At 37.7% G+C, this 17,200-nt stretch overlaps 1 protein-coding gene across 1 annotated transcript in view; it reads right to left on the bottom strand.

The window, feature by feature from the left end:
* Nucleotides 1-569: 569 nt before the first annotated feature.
* LOC121477872 (ORM1-like protein 2) overlaps nucleotides 570-17,200 on the bottom strand; it is a 69,104-nt gene continuing 52,473 nt past the window's right edge. Inside the window, 2 exon segments of the mRNA XM_041732398.1 lie at nucleotides 570-810; nucleotides 812-1,030. Of these exon segments, the coding sequence (XP_041588332.1) occupies nucleotides 570-810; nucleotides 812-1,030 (460 nt within the window).

Genomic DNA, 17,200 nt, shown 5'->3' with positions numbered 1-17,200 from the left:
CTCAATCAATACCCCAGCTCCCTCACCCTTGGGGAGAGAGAAACACTGAGGTTGTATTCTACTTTGACTCCCTGAGCTCTCCAATAGAATGGAGTTCCAGTTACTTCAGTGGTGGCTAGCCTGAAGTCATACCCATTAAAGGGTGGCTTCACTTCTCTGCCTCATTTCCCCATTGTCCTATTCCTGTTTCTTTTGCCTCTCAGGTACACTAATTGCCTTAAATTCCTGTATTTTTCTTTTTTGAAAAAAAATTCTTTACTATAAGGATAATACACAGTAAAACAGAGCTGGAAGGTAGTTTGATCTGGAAAAACTTTTTTGTATTACCAAATACACTGCCCAAACATGGCTTCCTGCTGTGAATGAGACTGATTTGGCCCTTATCTTTCCTCCTTTTTTGATTCAAAGAAATCTATTCTTTGCAGGACTGGGCCCAAAGATCCCCATTTTCTCTTCCTGGGGCTTGGGAAATGTTGTATAGTTCTCAGGCTTTCAGGATACAGAAGACAGTGTGGAGAAGGAAAGGACATTACAGTCCTTTGGTCCAGTGTCATCCCCAGCTCCATCTCTCAGTATTTGTTGATGCCAAAGAGATGATCCCCTTGGAATTGGGGCAACTTAGGTGGTAGTATGCTGAGCCATGAGGCTGTGTTGGTGAGGAAGTGAGCAGCATCATACTTGGTGTAGAAGGTTGCCAGGAGGTAGAGGACATTTGGAGAGATGCTGAGGGATTTGTGGGAAAAGATAAATTGGAGCCCATAGTCCATCTGTTCCCAATGTGTCAGTGGTAAGCCTTTCCTCTGTCAGGAACTCAAAGGGTGTCCTTTTCACTGTGTGTAAGAAAATACATGTAGCCAAGTTATGGATGATGTTGGTCAGGGTCCAGACAACAGGAATGCTGAAGAAGGAGATGCTGAGTGGAACCACATGCAGGAGTCCTACCAAGATGGTATAGGCCAGCCAGATGCCCTGGCTATTCATCACTTGAGTGCTGGGGTTTCCTTCACTGTGTGCCACTCCCACATTCACCCTACCACAGTGGGGGATCAGGCAGGAGTCCAACTCAATTTCCTTTCAATCTCCTTCTGAGTTTGTTCCCCCCAGTTGTCCCTAAAGAGCCAAAGTGAAAGAATGAAAGAACTTCCTCAATGTGCACAAAGAAAAAGTTGAAAACCTGGGGGAAAAACTTAAAAGGCAAGGCTGGTCCTCTCTGCTCTTAGAGACCTGAATGGTATTCTTTACTCTGGTCCCTACACTTCAACTATAAATTGAAGGAGGAAGCCTAGGCTTGGGGCAGGGGCTTCAAGCAGCAAAGGAAATAAGTATCTCACTTTATTTTCCTGAAGAAGTTAATAAGGAATCATGAAGAGGTTACATTCACCATCATTTCAGAAGAGGTTCAGGGGAAACAATCAAGGAAACACTAAGAAGGGGTAAGAGGTAAAAGTACTTCTAATGCCCACCTTTTCCTCTGGGCTTGCCTGTCCTGTCTCTCATCATCTTGGTGTGTAAGCAGGCAGCATCCCAGTTCCTTTTCTCAAGAGTTGGGTGCGACCAAGTATTGGCCCGTGGCTTCTGGATTGAGCAAGGAAGAGACTTGAGCTTACCCTATCCCTGATTCTAGGGGTGGCCCTGATTGTCTGACCTTAGCCCTTTAAAATTGTGCTAGCTCCTGGGTATTATGCTAAATGTTGGCAAATTGAACTCCAATAAAAAAAATTAAAAAAATAAATAAATAAAATTGTGCTAGCTCTAAGGTTAATGATGCCTAGGTGGGAAGCAGACCCACCCTGCCCCTTTCACCTAAAATTCCCTAAACCCTGGTACTGAGCCTGCCCGTGCTCCTCCCACCTTCTCTCTCTCATTCATCATTTGTGGGCTGTCCTCAGGCTCTCCTCAGTGCTCCTCTAGGTATTTAACTTCCTGGGGTGGGGGACTCTACTTCACCCCCCTATCTTTCACTTCTTCTCATTTTTCCTCAGCACCCTTCCCATTTCCAGTCTCTTGGCAGCCCCTGCCTGCTAGCTTCAGAAGCGTCTCAAATCCCTGTTATCATCTGCCTCAGGCAGATCCCAAACTAAGACAATGACAACAATATTGCCTCTAATTTTTGATTCTTGAAGTTGAATTATAGTCTCATTTGTAGCGTTTCCCCCCCCTCCCCCGCCCCTTCTGTTGTCCATGCCACAAGCCATGGATCAAAGGTTATAAGATTGAATTGGGAATGGAGTATTGGTTTGTTCTGGTGAATACATTCATGTATTGAAAAGCATATTCTCCAAAATCAATGGCTATTGTTTAGTATCAGCTAGGTTGCTCCTCATCTCCAAAATATGATTCTTTGGAGTCCCAAAGAAATAACTTCAGAATGTGCTCAAGATAACAAAATATAAGTTTCCGTAAAGAAAACAGATTTCTGAATGTGCCGATTTATCAGAGAGCCATGAACTATTTTAATAGATGAGATTTATTCTACTGTGCAATTCCTCTGTCCCTCCATCAATCACCCCCCACTTTTCCTCTTCCTTTTATCTCTCCACATTCCTTCCCTGATCTTTTGTCTTCCCAGGGACCCTAACTACCCATCTCACTTAAAAGAAGTATCAGATAGCTCCTCTAGAAACCTGTCATAGTACAAACATATTCTTGAATGGCAGCGTGCCTTGCAAGGTCTTTGTTTTGGTATTAAGTTAACTTAAAAGACATTGACTTCTTTTTTCCCTAATTTTATTTAAATTCAATTAATTAACAGATAATGTATTATTGGTTTCAGAGGTAGAGATCAGTGATTCATCAGTCTTATATAATACCAGTGCTCATTACATCACATGCCCTCCTTAATGTCCATTACCCAGTTACCACATCCCCCCCCACCACCACCACCCCTCCAACTTCTGAGTATTTCATTAGCAGAAGCCTTGCTAATTAGAATTCTCTTTAGTGGGATGGGTTTTCTGGCAATTGTATGTCATATATAGTCGAAATCTTAGATACCTTAGAACAGCTCAGGAACAGTTTTCTTAATGGAAAATAGACACACTGTGGCTAAATTAAAACACAAAGGGTAGTATTTTTTTAAAGGAATCTTTTTTTTTTTTTAAATATCATACCAGACTCCATCTACCTTCAAGTAATTTCATGGAAGACTGGCTTATAATCACTAAATCATTTTGAAACCAAACCCTCATAACCAAGATTTCACCATGAAATATGTTTTCTTAGCTCCAAGCAAAAAGAAGAGAAGGAGGGGATTTGGTCAGTAATAGTGACATTAAGCCCAGGCTTCTCCTTCTAACTGGAATGCCCGGAAGAGATATTTATTTCTCTCATGTTTTCTACTAAATAATCCAGGTTGATGTTTGAAGAACTCAGGGACCTTTCAACAGGGGTGGAACTAAGAAACAAAAGAAGGAAGCTTCTATTGTTACTCTTGATATTTTCTCTGGAACTGCAGGACCAGAAGGGGTACTTTGTGGCCTCAGAAAGCCTCTTCTGTAAAATTCAGTAGGGAATCAGAATTTTCAGAGTTCTGAAATGCTCCCTTTGAGGAGGAGGGGCTGTCGTTTTGTGAAGGTGATAGTACCTCTAAATTTTCTGTAGGGAAAGGAGTTTGCCACCAGAACATAAGCTGTGTGGCTGAAATGTAGTTTTTGCTGCTGTGAGCATATCCTAATTTCTTATGGCTTGAACTTCTATTTCTTTGGAAAACATATCTTACACTTTTACTCAGTCAAGTATGTTTGAATAACCCCCTCACAAAAATTACTAGAGTTTCTGAAATATGCTGAATACAGAGGGGCCCTTTGATGAAGAGGGAATCAGCAACCTATGTGGTAAGAAGCCCACTTCCCACACTTGGGAAATTTTCCATTTGGTGGGATTTGAAGTCTGGGTGCGTTTCAAGTGTTAATATAAATGTGTTCATGGAAAATGGCATTTCCCACAACCTCCATGAGTCAGAAAGTTTTATTTTTATCTTTTTTGACCACAAATTTAAAGATCCTTAATCTCCTTAGGTTCATAATTTGAGTCTATCTCTCCATCAATCAAATATACATAAACATTCTATCCTTCTACAAGAAATATAAAAAAATTAACCATTTCTGAGGAGAAGTGGACATTTCTGGGTTTTTTTATTATTATTTTTTAAAGATTTTATTTATTTATTCATGAGAGACATAGAGAGAGAGAGAGAGGCAGAGACATGGGCAGAGGGAGAAGCAGGCTCCACGCAAGGAGCCTGATGTGTTACTGGATCCCAGGACTCCAGGATCACGCCCTGAGCCGAAGGCAAGCTAAACCGCTGAGCCACCCAGGGATCCTTTTTTCTGTTTTTTTAAACAAACATACTGATTTTTTCCTATGCTATTTGAATGATTCACAACTAAGAAAGAGAATGTAGGGGTGTTCAGAATGCATAACTCACTGGAAAGTTATATATGTTCAAGCTGAGAGAGAATTAAAGTTATGGAACAGACTTTCTAACTCTTGAGTTTTAGTTGAGACATTTCCTTTTGTGTTCAATAGCCCCGTGAGTGCTGGGAAAACAAAACTGTCACCAGTGTATGGCTCCACCCTTCCCACAGCTGTATGCCAGCAATCAATAATGTTTGACGCTCCGTGGGGCATTTTACATGTTTGTCAAACTCCCAGCCTCTGTGATTTCTTTACTCATCCACACTCTTAAGACAAAATTTATTTTGATATCTCTCTTTATCATCTGAGTTATTGACACGAATAAAAACACATAAATATATATTTTTATCTCCCTAACGATTTTTGAAAGTTCTGCAAGAATATAAACCAATAAAAACTTATATACTTCTCTAATGGACATGGAAATTTTTGTAGTACTTTGAAGGATAATTTCTGTATCTGGTAAAATTGAAAATGTACATATCGTATGACCCATCAACTGTCCACTTACGTTTTCTGTATGCATAAAATGAGGATAATAATTATCTATCTCATTGGGTTGAGGTGAGGATAATATGATTTAATATATCTGACATACTTAGAAGTTACATTAGTAAAAGTATGTTACAAGTTTTATTTCTAGTAGTGATAGTACCAATGTTGTCATTATTATATATCACCCTAAAGAAATTCTTGCTCATGTCCATAAGGAAACACATATATGAGTGTTCACAAAATATTGTTTGTAATAGCAAAAAAAAAAAAAAAAGCTGGAAAGAAGCTAAATAATAAAAAAATGAAATTGACAAAAAAATTGCTGTATTCATGCAATGGAATATTATATGGCATATACCTGTATCACTATGGATGAAACTCAAAGATATAATACAGATTGAAGTAAAATGATTTGAAAAAAAAACTAAATTATGGTACCAGTTACATGTAGGTTATAAGCGTATAGACAATATTGGATATTTTTAGGGATGAATGTATATATAGAAAAATATAAAGAAACACATGAAAATAATAATACCCAAAGTCTAGAGGGTTTTTACATCTAATAGGGAGAAAGAGTTCTGTGATCATGGATCAGGGATGAGACCACTAGGAACTTAATTGGATTGAAAGGCTTTATTTGTCAAGTTGGATAGTGTGTAAATGCATGCTTGCAATATTATTCTTTACATCTCTCAGCAAATATTAAATATTGCACAACCAAATACAAAAGCCCCAAATAGCAAAAATAAAGGATAAATTGCATATTCATGAATCAGGCATTTATATATTTATGAGAAAAAAATGGTTATTTGTTCACTTGGTAAGGTGGCCCTGTGACTTGAATATATAAGTTTTATAAAATGAGGTCTTGATTCAGTTTGAACCCTTGCTCAGGTACTGGAGACAAGTGAAATTCAAATGCACTGAGAATTCATGTAACAAGTATTATTAATAGACACTCTTGGGTTGATAATGGCAAGACAGTTTACCTGATGCTAATTACATCACCTAAGTGTAAATAAAACTTCAGTGAAGCTAATTGTTTGGATTTTTTTATGTGTTCCCCATTCACTCCCCCCCCCCAACCTATGGCCATTGTGTAGCATATTTCATTAGCATAATTCATTGTCCAAAGGTGTCTGGGTGGCTCAGTGGTTGAGCATCTTCCTTTGGCTTAAGTCATGATCCTGGGGTCCTGGGATAGAATTCTGCAGGGAGCCTGCTTCTCCCTCTGCCTATGTCCCTGCCTCTCTGTGTCTCTCATGAATAAATTTTTAAAAATTCATTGTCCATTTGTGTCTGGAATCTTCTTATGTTATGGTTGCCTGTTTGGATACCCATCACCAAATGCTTGTGGTAGTATTATCCTTAACATTTAAAGTTTCTAGAGGGCTGGGATTACACTGAAAGCACCCATCATGGCCACCCATTCATCTAATAGACATTTAATGAGTGTCTACTATCTGCCTAGAACTGTATGTACTACACAATGACTTAACCCCTGTCAATTGAGTCTTTGCTAAACTACACCAGTAAGAGATGATGTCTAGACCAGGATAGAAAGACAAAAAAGTAATAGTGAACAGAGAAAAGTAATAATGCTCTGAAAGACCTTTGATGCTAAGAGTTTTGGGGCCTCTGCCCACCTGCCTTACTTTAATCTCCAAGAGTTTGTGCCTTCTGTATTTTTAAATGTTTTTTTCCCAAAGCCTGGAGCCTTTTACAATAACTGATAATATGGATAACAGTATTAAAAAATATAAGGGCATTCTGTGAGTATAGAAGAGTAAGAAACAGTTCTCACTGAAATCAGCTTCTTTTTTCACTCAACATTAAAGGACAGATTTAAAAAGCAGTCTTAAACACCAAGACTTAATTGCTCAAGTCTGTAATATCCAGAGGAGTTAACGTGGGGCTTGTAGAAGCAGCATTTCCAATGTGTGACAGGCTCTGCCAGCGCTGAGGCCTAGTCATGTAACCACAAGTGAGATTTCTGAATTGATTTTGCCTTCGGAAAATCTCTGCCGTCATGGTAAATGTTTGCTTGTTTGCCTTCCTCCATTAGCTCAAAGCGCCCCTCAGTAAGAATGGCAGGAGAAAGGAACGTTTTGGCGGATGAGAATACACAGATTGTATTGGATCATCCAGGTCAGGGGTCTGTGAACTTTCTGTATAGGCACAGATAGCAATATCATTCATTTTGTAGGTCATATGGTTTCTATGGCAACTACTAGACTTGACCCTTGTAGCATGAAAACATTCATAAATGGTACACACCCGAATGGGCATGGCTGCGTTCCAATAAAATTTTATTTTCATAAAAAAGCACAGGGCCAGATTCCGGCCTGCCAGAAGTGGTTGCTGACTGCTAATCTAGTTGGATCCTTTTTTCTCGTTTTTCTTTTTTTTAAATAAGAAAGACCGCTAATGTGCCAGTAAGGCCCATGTTCTTGGCGTGGTCTAGAGGAAGTTCAGACTAAAAGAGCAAGAAACAAAATGAGGGAGAACACAGTAGCATTTACTAAAGTTAAAACATGTACACATTATAAAACTATACATTTTATATAAACTCACGAAATAAAAGACACAATAAACATATAATGATTTTCTTTGGGGAGCCTTAGGTAAAAAGGGAGTGGGGAATTGGAATAAATAAATAAGGTAAGAAAATAGACTTTGAGGAACAAATGAGGATACTGTGCTTTAAACGGAGTTTCTGAATGACCCAACCCCTGATGCCAACACACCTTAAATTTAGGCTCAAAGAGATTGAAAATGAAAGTAAGAAAGATGTATAAATAGTAACCATAAGAGAGGTGGAATGACTCTATCAATAACAGATCTTAAGGGGCACCTGGGTGGCTCAGTCAGTTAAGGGTCTTCCTTTGGTTCAGGTCATGATCCCAAGATCCTAGGATCTGGCCCACATCCTGGCTCCCAGCTCAGTGGGAAGTCTGCTTTTCCCTCTGCCCCTCCCACTCACTCATGCTCAATCTCTCTCTCTCTCTTTTTCAAGTAAATAAATAAAATCTTTAATAAAAATAAAATAAATAGATCTTAAGATAAGAAATATTATTGGAGAGATAAACATCTCAAAAATAAAAGTTTAACACATCAGGAATATATATTATAAGTGTATACATATCTGATAAAAAAGTTCATAATACATGAAGCAAACACTGCTAGAATTGAAAAGAGCAATAGAAAGTTGACTGGCTATAGCTGGAAAATTCAATACCCCATTCTGAATAACTGCTAGAACAACTGGACAGAAAATTAACAAAGATACAGAAAACTTGAATAACACAATCAACTAACTTGAGATAGGTGGAACACTTCATTCAGTGATTACAAGGCAAATGTAACATCTTTGGGATATACCATATGTCACACCAAAAAGTAACACTGAATTTAGATGATCTAAATCAAAGTATATTCTCCAAATAAACTGGATTTGGTACACTTAGAAATGTGGTAAAATTACCATAAAAATATAACGTCCAAACAGTATTTATTTTTTTTGCTCAAAACCCCAAGGTGAACTGTCCCATGATTTAAATTTTATAAATTTCCTATATTATATTAATGAGTTAGGTAAGTTGACACTGTTTATATATTTATATAACCAGTTTAAGATAAAAAATTATGTGTATAAATTTGTGTATATACATAGTGAAATGAAATGATAATAATGGATGTATTTTTAAAGTTTTAAACTTTATTAAATTTGTATAAAGCTACAGATACAGATTTAACTAAATTGGAATTCTCCAATCCTTATCTAATTTTAAGATCTTAGACAAATGAGTTGTTAATTAAGTTTTGAAAGCCAGGTAAGTTTCTAAAAGCAGACACAAACCACTTACTAACATACATAATTTCTACTCTTACTGTTTTAAATTGCAATAGATTAACAAGAAAATATACAATTGTCTTTGAATGACAACTTTCTTATCCAGATTATATAGACAGAAGTAAATATATATGTTTCTATATGTGTGAGAATTCATCCACTTCAATTGTTAAAATGATATGTTTATAAAGAAAAAATAGTGAAACAATTCTTGTTTTTTGTCCTGTAGTTCTTTTTCATGCTGATTATTTTGATTAATATAGGGATGCCTGGGTGGGCTCAACCAGTTAAGCATCTGACTCTTGGTCTCAGCTCAAGTTTTGATCTCAGTGTTGTGAGTTCAAGCTCCATGTTGGTCTTCACGCTACATAGAGACTACTTAAAAAAAATGATCTTAATATAAATGGTTAACTATATAAGATACAATAAATAATATATAATATATATGAATTTCTGCTTGAGAAATGTATTACAGCTTATTCATTGGACAAATATAATATGATATCCACATTGTTTACTATACTGATAAATTAATTTTATTTTAAAGATCCAGGTAAAAATTTAAATAATTCCCTCTTTATATATCTGTATATGCCTAAGTATATACACATAAAAGTACAATAATAGTTTTTTTGCTCCAAATTATTACATAAGTAGTATAAAACAGGAATAAAATTGTATGCTTAGATTGAGCAGTTTCCTTTTGTAATTTAATTATTCTGTTAAATATCAGTGCTTTCTTTACACTTTAGTGAGTTTTTAAAAATTCCTTGTGTTTTTTTCTTAATTTTATTCTTGTGTGTTTTTACAATGTTCTAAAATTACTTCTGATTTTAGATGGTTATGATTTATATTGTCTTCTGTGCTATGAGTCTTTATTTTGACTTTTTACAACTCAGAATAATAATAAAAAGAAATAGGAATAATTAGAATAATCCAGTTTGTTAAAATTCTTCAGGTTTTAACTAATTCAAAAGTACAATGATAGACTTTGTCCTATAACCTCGGTATTTAGAACAACCAAAAAAAAAAAAAAAAACCCACCATAAAACCAGGCAAATCCAAAAGAGAGTTGATCTTCCTAGGTGAATTATATATAAGTAGAATGTACTAATAGAACTATCTTTGGGGTGCTTGAGTGGCTCAGTTGTTAAGTGTCTGTCTTCCTCTCAGTTCATGATCCTGGAGTCCTGGGATAGAGTCCCACATTGGGCTCTCTGTTCTGCATGGACTCTGCTTGTCCTTCTCCCTTTTTTCTGCTTCTCCCTTGGACATGCTTCCGCTATCAAATGGATAAACAAAGTCTTTAAAAATTTTTCTCCAAGATTCTAGATTCACAAATCCCTTTTGCTTTTTGTTCATGAAAGTTCTGAACAAGTGGTAGTATTAACTCAGTTATGTGAATCATTAGAGACTTCCTGCTTATTTCAGTGTTTTGTTAGATCCAGTGGTCAAGCCATATCAAACTTGCTTACTATATACGATAGCAAAATGCATGGAAACTTCCACTGATTTATGAAAAAAAAAAAAGAAAGAAAGAAAACTTCTGTTGATTTAGTTCTAGGGTCCCTAATACATTTAATGAGTTATTATCCTACACGGACTTTCTCTCTCTCTCTCTCTCTCTCTCTCTCTTTTTTTTTTTACATTTTAAAAACTTTATCATGCTTTACAAGACATAAAAATACACAGTATTTGCACTGAAAAAAGTTAATGGGTTTTTTCAACATTAATGGCTACATTTTCAACATTTTCCTTTAGATACATTTTTCTAATATTTAATAAGCTAACCTCAGACTTCATACTAGCTTCATCAACCTATCAAAAATGAAGAATTAATTCCATGAGAGAACAGTTAGGTAGGTTATGTATTTACTGCTCCTAACACATTCAATTATGGCAAACCCTGGAGTCAAGCATTCATGGGCAAGGCAAGTCATACTGTGATTTGACTGCCATATCACCGACCCCTCTTCTGCACTAAACTCTGGAGAAGGCAATTTATAAGACCCTTTAGAGATTTCTCAATGATAAATTCTACAGATGCATACTAGTAGCATGTGCTTCAGGCATCAAGAGCTAATGAAGCAAAAGCCTATGTGGTAGGTCACTTGGCCTTGGGGAAGTTGCAAGTGAACAGTTCACGTAATCATCAGTAGTAAATTGTTTTGGTTCTAAAAAATTTTTCAGTACTCAAATGGTGATAGTAATATTAATCCATTGACTTTTAAGTCCCCAAAACAAAACAAATGAAGTATTCAAAACACTTTCAAAATTACTGTTGTATTTAAGTTACAATCTAAAAGAAGTGTCCATAGAATAACTTGAAGACCTACGCTTTTTATTAAAAAGTCCCAATACTTAGCTGATGAAAAGAGAAACTTTAGAATTTCCAAAAATAATATAATCCCATGACAGTCTGAATTCCCATCAGTCAGTTCTTAGAGCTTTTCATAGAAGCTTTTTCAAAGAGAACAACATTGCATATTTATTGCATAGGTACAAAGATTTTGAAAGAACAACATTTGAGCTAACACGGTTATGAATTCTAATCAATGCACTTACTAAAGTGTGGCAGAGGATTAACAAAAAGCACAATCCTCAGAGAACCACAAGTAGCAGTTGGCTATTACTCTATTGTTGTGGGCATACCAGCAGCCTGGAGCAGCCTTTGGTGGAGAGCCTATGTTGGCCTGGCTCAAAATACTCCTGTCCCTTCACCAAAGCACTTGGACAGCAGAGAGGTCTTAGTCACTCACTTATGCTCAGAGGCTACCCACGAGGTCTGGACCCAGTGTTGGTTACTCCTCATGGTCTAATACCTGAAGGCATGTAATTATTATCTTATGAGAGTACTTCACATAGACACAGAAACCCAACTCTTTGGCAGTGACTCTCTTTGAATTTATAATTTGGTTCTTTAAGCTAACATAATCTTGATCTAATGGTAGAGGCACAAATTTCCTTTTCTCTCTCTGATTACCAAGGCAATGTAACATACTGAAAATATATATATATATAGAGAGAGAGTCAAGCATTCAATATGAATGAATATATATATGAATATATATATATGAATATATATGAATATATATATTAATTATATATATTATATATATATATATATATATATATATATATATATAGAGAGAGAGAGAGAGAGAGAGAGCGCCTCTTCTATTTTGGAGGCTGGTAACATGCCCCATGGAATGCTTTACAAAGGACTTGGTATAAAAGAACCCCTGTATCCTCACCTGTCTGGTAGTCATGATCACCTACTTTGCCTTTCAAAGGTCTCTATCCACTGCTGCATCATTTTAAAATCTAACCACCCTCCTTTCTTTACCTGAAGAAAGAGAACCCAACAACTATGTAACATAATTTTAGGAAACATCTACCATCAGTATGAATCTTGTAGATGAGATAACTGATTTTATTATGGTTTTATATGGTTTAAACTTAAAAAAAATCCTAAAAATCACAAAGTTGGGTATGCCATCAAAAGCTTGAATTTGCCCTTGACATATAAGCTTCACCCAGAAATTAAATATTCCAGATGGCTAAATTAATTGCCCTTACCCAGACTTGTTGGCTGATAGAACATAAAAAGGTAAATTTTTTTACTGATAGTAGGTATGAATTTAGGTTAGTCCATAATTTCAAAATGTTCTAGGAACAAAGAGATGCCCTGGCCACTACAGGGCGTGTACGTTGGAGACATTGAGATGCTTTGATCTTACCTAAACTTATAATAAGCCATAATGGAAATAGAGTTTTTAAAAAATGCTTTATGGCTTTATGATATTATCCACAAGAGCATAAAGTATTACTGAGGATGTTTCTGATATTGTCCCACCTGTTGGTGACACAACCTCAGAAAGACCACAAAGGTGGGGCATGAGCATGGCTGAGGTTTTTCCTTCTGGAAAGCTACAGCGATAATGACAAAGGGAAAGCTATAGCTTGCTTTTGTGTTTTGGGCTTGGAAAATCTTATTTATCTTTGCAGTAATAGAGACACGTGTTTCACGGGTATTACTGTTAAGAACGCTGTATGCTTTACTTTTTATTCAGAAACCCCATTTTATCATTCATAAACTTTAGGGAAAATAAAAAGAACTAACAGAATTCTAAGACCATAACGATCAAAGATCTCAAAACCCCTCAAACTTCTAAGGCCTTATTCCCATTAGCCTTGATGGCAACAAGATCAATTTCTCATAGGGCTCAGAAGTTACCTCCTTCTGCATTAATAACAGGCTGCCTTATGAGTTTGAGAATTACTTCCAATTCTAGATTCAACTGTCTTATATGCTGATATGAGTAATTACTCTAGGGAACTCATACAATACCTCTGACTCTATCACCAATAGGTACAAACAATTTCTATAACAACCTCTGAAGCAACTGCTGCATGATCTGAGACCTGGAGGTTTGGTCCTCTGAAAAAGGCATCAGAGAAAAACTGTTCTTGACCCTCAATGGGAAAAGGCTTTATCAAGTACTGTTAATGACTGTCACAATGAAACTCCAAGATGTTGGTCTTCAGGGTGTACCTCCCAACTTAAAAGACTCCTGTCTACTGTATGTCCATTCCATCAGGAGGCTTGAAACTGAAGGAGTTCTTCGGAATTTTCTGGATGATGTTGAGTGCTGATGATGTAGAGTGCAGAAACAGATGGCTTTCACCTACGACCCAAGATGTCAGAATCAGATTAATTTTCTACTTTTCATTACCCCTTTTCTTTCCTCTCTCTACACTAATCAAATCACATCTGGTGTTGTCCTCTATCATTCTCTTAATATGATTTCCCTCATTTTCATCCTATTACATTTGACTGCCTCTCCCACATGCCATAATCTTTTACCATTTAAGAAAAAAACAAAATGCTTCAGTATATTTTTCTCAGACCATAGCTTCTGGACAACTGTTCCTTTAAACATTCAAGGTTAATTTCCTTATACTGATCTTTCTGAGACATAAGCTTCTCTCACATAACTGATCCCAAATTTAGTCTTCTAAAATCTGGACCTTGACCCATGTCAACAAAATGTTTCTGTGAAAGCCATTACAACCCTCTCAGAAAAGCCTAGTCCATTGGGGACTAATGTTGGACTGTGTTTGGTCCAATAGTCAGATACACTCTTGGCTGCTTTGTAGGAACTGATGACTCTCTTGGGGAATAGAGTTTTTGGTCAATAGCATTGCAAAATAATACTTAAAATCCCAATACAATTCATGCCCCATTAGGATCTGTTGCTTATGTGGCCATCAGGCTTATCCTGAATACAAAGATAACCTAGTGTGTATTGACCACCACGTAATAATTCTGCATATACAGGATAAGTGTTATAGACTTTAATGTATTTAAAACTACTACTGCTCCAGGGGATCATGTTTCTCTGAACAAAAAAATATCCAGAAAAGTCCAAAGAGGCAAACAGAATCTACTTGGGAGAACTCCAAGAGGCATAAGTGACTTTTTCCATGCATAGTCTTTGAATAGCAACCCCCATGGTAGGGATAATGCAACTGGAAAAGTTGCATTCAGTCCAAAATTTACTTTTGACACTAGCAGATGTCATGAGTTACACAATTTGTTCTCTGGAAACCCAACAAATCCGTTTAAATTTATTAGAATCATGGATAATCACAAAGACATTAATTTCTCTTAACTAGCCGCTAGAGAGTTTATACTACAGCAAACACTTCTTGCTGCACCTGCATACTCCAGGCAATAACATAGCCTATGATTAGGTTAAAGGAATAGATACCCAGCTCTCCACCAGTGACCTTGTTGGATTCCAAGATGTGTTTTCTTGCCTCAGTTTAATGATTAGGCTCCTGTATACAGGCTCATTGAAAGGACTCATACTCATTTCTGTTTCTGGTAACTGCTGGTGATGCAGTCAACTGATCCATCCCATCCAGAGTCTTAAATGCTCCTGGGCAGTGATTGCCATATCAGATGATACAACAACTCATCCTGCAACAAACAGCAGGAGAGATTAACTCTAGGCATCACAATATGGACAAACACCTGATTAGCAACGTCTCAGCAGCAGTGAAGATCGATTTAAGTCTTGAGACCTGGCAGTCTGGCCTTGGCTGAAAGAGGTACTGAGAAAGAGAGAGGCAGCCCCTGACATTTGGGAACTGGCCTGGCACCATCTGTTAGGCTCAGTGCTGCCAGGAACAGGCCTGGCCCTCACAGCTAGAACATATAACACTTTCCTGCTTAGTAGAAACAATTTCACAGAACACCAACATTAGAGAAGGCCACGTTGCAACTCTGATGGGTCAAGGCATTCTGTGGTCCTGTCTGAATGCAGTCAGAAACATAAACATAGTTCAAACCACAAAACTGAGCAAACACCCCTCCTGGGTAATTCGTTTAACAGTTGCTTTACCAATCATAGTTTTAGTCTCACATCCTCCCAAATTGTACATTTTCAAGCTACTCTTTAATAGAATCGACTCACTCCCTGACAGCATCTGTTGCCATGCAAAGATCTGATTCCTCAAGGATGCCCCTAAAGCACCCAGTTCAAGCCCCAAACCCTTTCATGTCATCTCTACCATGCTCTTACTGAGAGACTCCACATTTCCCCATGGTATTGTCCCTTATTTAAATGAGAAATAAATTCAACTTGTTTAATCACAGATCTGTTCCTGATGGTCTTTGGCTGGAGGACATTGACAGTGTAGAATAAATAACTCTTCTGAGGGTACATCTTTGGATACCTGGTTAGACACACTTCCAAGGACTGGTTTCAAAAAAAAAAAAACAGAAATTTTCACCAAAGAGGATGACCCTAAGTCACAAAGTCAAGTTGTAACATCCCACTGATTGAACTACTCATTTCATTTCCCTTTTTTGTGTAAATAGATAACACAAACTATTTAGAATATTATGGTGGTGACATTTTAAAAATATTTTTATTTATAAAATTCTCATGTGATTCTGACGCAGAGATCAGGTTGGGAATCCTTTGTGCCAATGGGACTCAGGTGAAGGTCTGGATTTCATTACAACGATTTTAAAGATTTTATTTGTTCATGAGAGAGGCAGAGACATAGGCAAAGGGAGAAGCAGGCTCTCTGTGGAACCCAATGCAGGACTCGATCCCAGGACCCTGGGATCAAGACCTGAACCAAAGGCAGATGCTCAACCACTGAGCCACCCAGGTGCCCCTCATACAACTTTGTGGTAAGTAGTCCTGTAACATCTTTACCCACTATCTCCTTGGGCCCTAGGATAGTGTTTTGAGGTTAAATGGTACCTTCAAGGCTTAGATAAATCATTTGTTCACAATCAGAGTAGTTGGTAAATCATAGTAAAAATTATCTGAATCCTTTGTGATTTTAACCTTACAACCCAGAGGCAGGTACTATTACTATCAGCATTGCTGGCCAGGAGGGAGACTGAGCTACACAGATTCAGGAAACCTGTCCCAGGACCCTGAGATAGAAGGGGAGTCTGGAGCAGGGGAGTGGGGTATGTGGGTCCAGGGTCCTTGATGATCTGGGTCTCAGCACCAACTTGGCCCAATACTTGTCCTTCCATGTACAGAGCTTCCAGTCGACTCCTCTTCTAGAATTTCCTTCTTGGTAAGAGGCAGAACAAGGTGAAACCAGTGAATGGCACAGAAAACTGTACCGTCCAACCCTGTCAGAGGCTCCTTCAAAATGTGACATTTCTCCACAATGCCAAGTTCTCTTTTGCTCAAAGTTATAGGACAAGAGCAAGGCTGAAGCCAAGGGTGGCTCACATGCCTAACTTGCTCCTGGTGAAGCCTGAAGTTCTTCTGAATATAATGGTGTTTCTCACTGACTTGTCTCCCTGGTCCCAAGGGAAGCTGGATGGCTCTTGGTCAAGCCTTATGCAGTTAACAACCTTCTCCATCCATGGGAGTTGCAACGAGGCTGATTCCTAGAATTCAACCAGAATTAAAATTCTGCAGGAAGCCTGATTCTCTGTGGCTTTTAGCGTCTCCAAGACTCTGAGCCCGAAGTAGGGGCTGCACCCACATGCCATCAGCATCCAGACAGACAACCTGTTTCTTGGCAGAAAAAAAAAAGCTTTTTAGGAGAAAAATCATAACATGTATAACCAAAAATTCAATCTCCATTCCTACGTTCTCCTCTCCCCAAAGTTGACCTTGATCTTGAACGTGATGCACGCCATGACTTGGTATTTGAATACTCTTATCATGCAGCCCTGTTCAGTGAACAATATGGCCCCTTGTCTCCCATGTTATAGGACTACACATCAATGGCCTCACAGTTCTTGTCCCTTTCAGGTCCACTTCCTCAGGACATTCTACTTTTGTGTCCGGGTATTTTCTCCTGGAAAGGTCAGCCATAGGAAAGGGAACAGAAAGATGCCAGCTGATAGTGGTGCCCAGTGTTCACACAAGCATAGAAGATCAT

Source organism: Vulpes lagopus, chromosome 18 (assembly GCF_018345385.1).
Source record: "Vulpes lagopus strain Blue_001 chromosome 18, ASM1834538v1, whole genome shotgun sequence".
Classification (NCBI taxonomy): domain Eukaryota; kingdom Metazoa; phylum Chordata; class Mammalia; order Carnivora; family Canidae; genus Vulpes; species Vulpes lagopus.
Note: the sequence above shows the minus strand (reverse complement) of the source record. Positions and strands in the feature narration are given on the sequence as shown.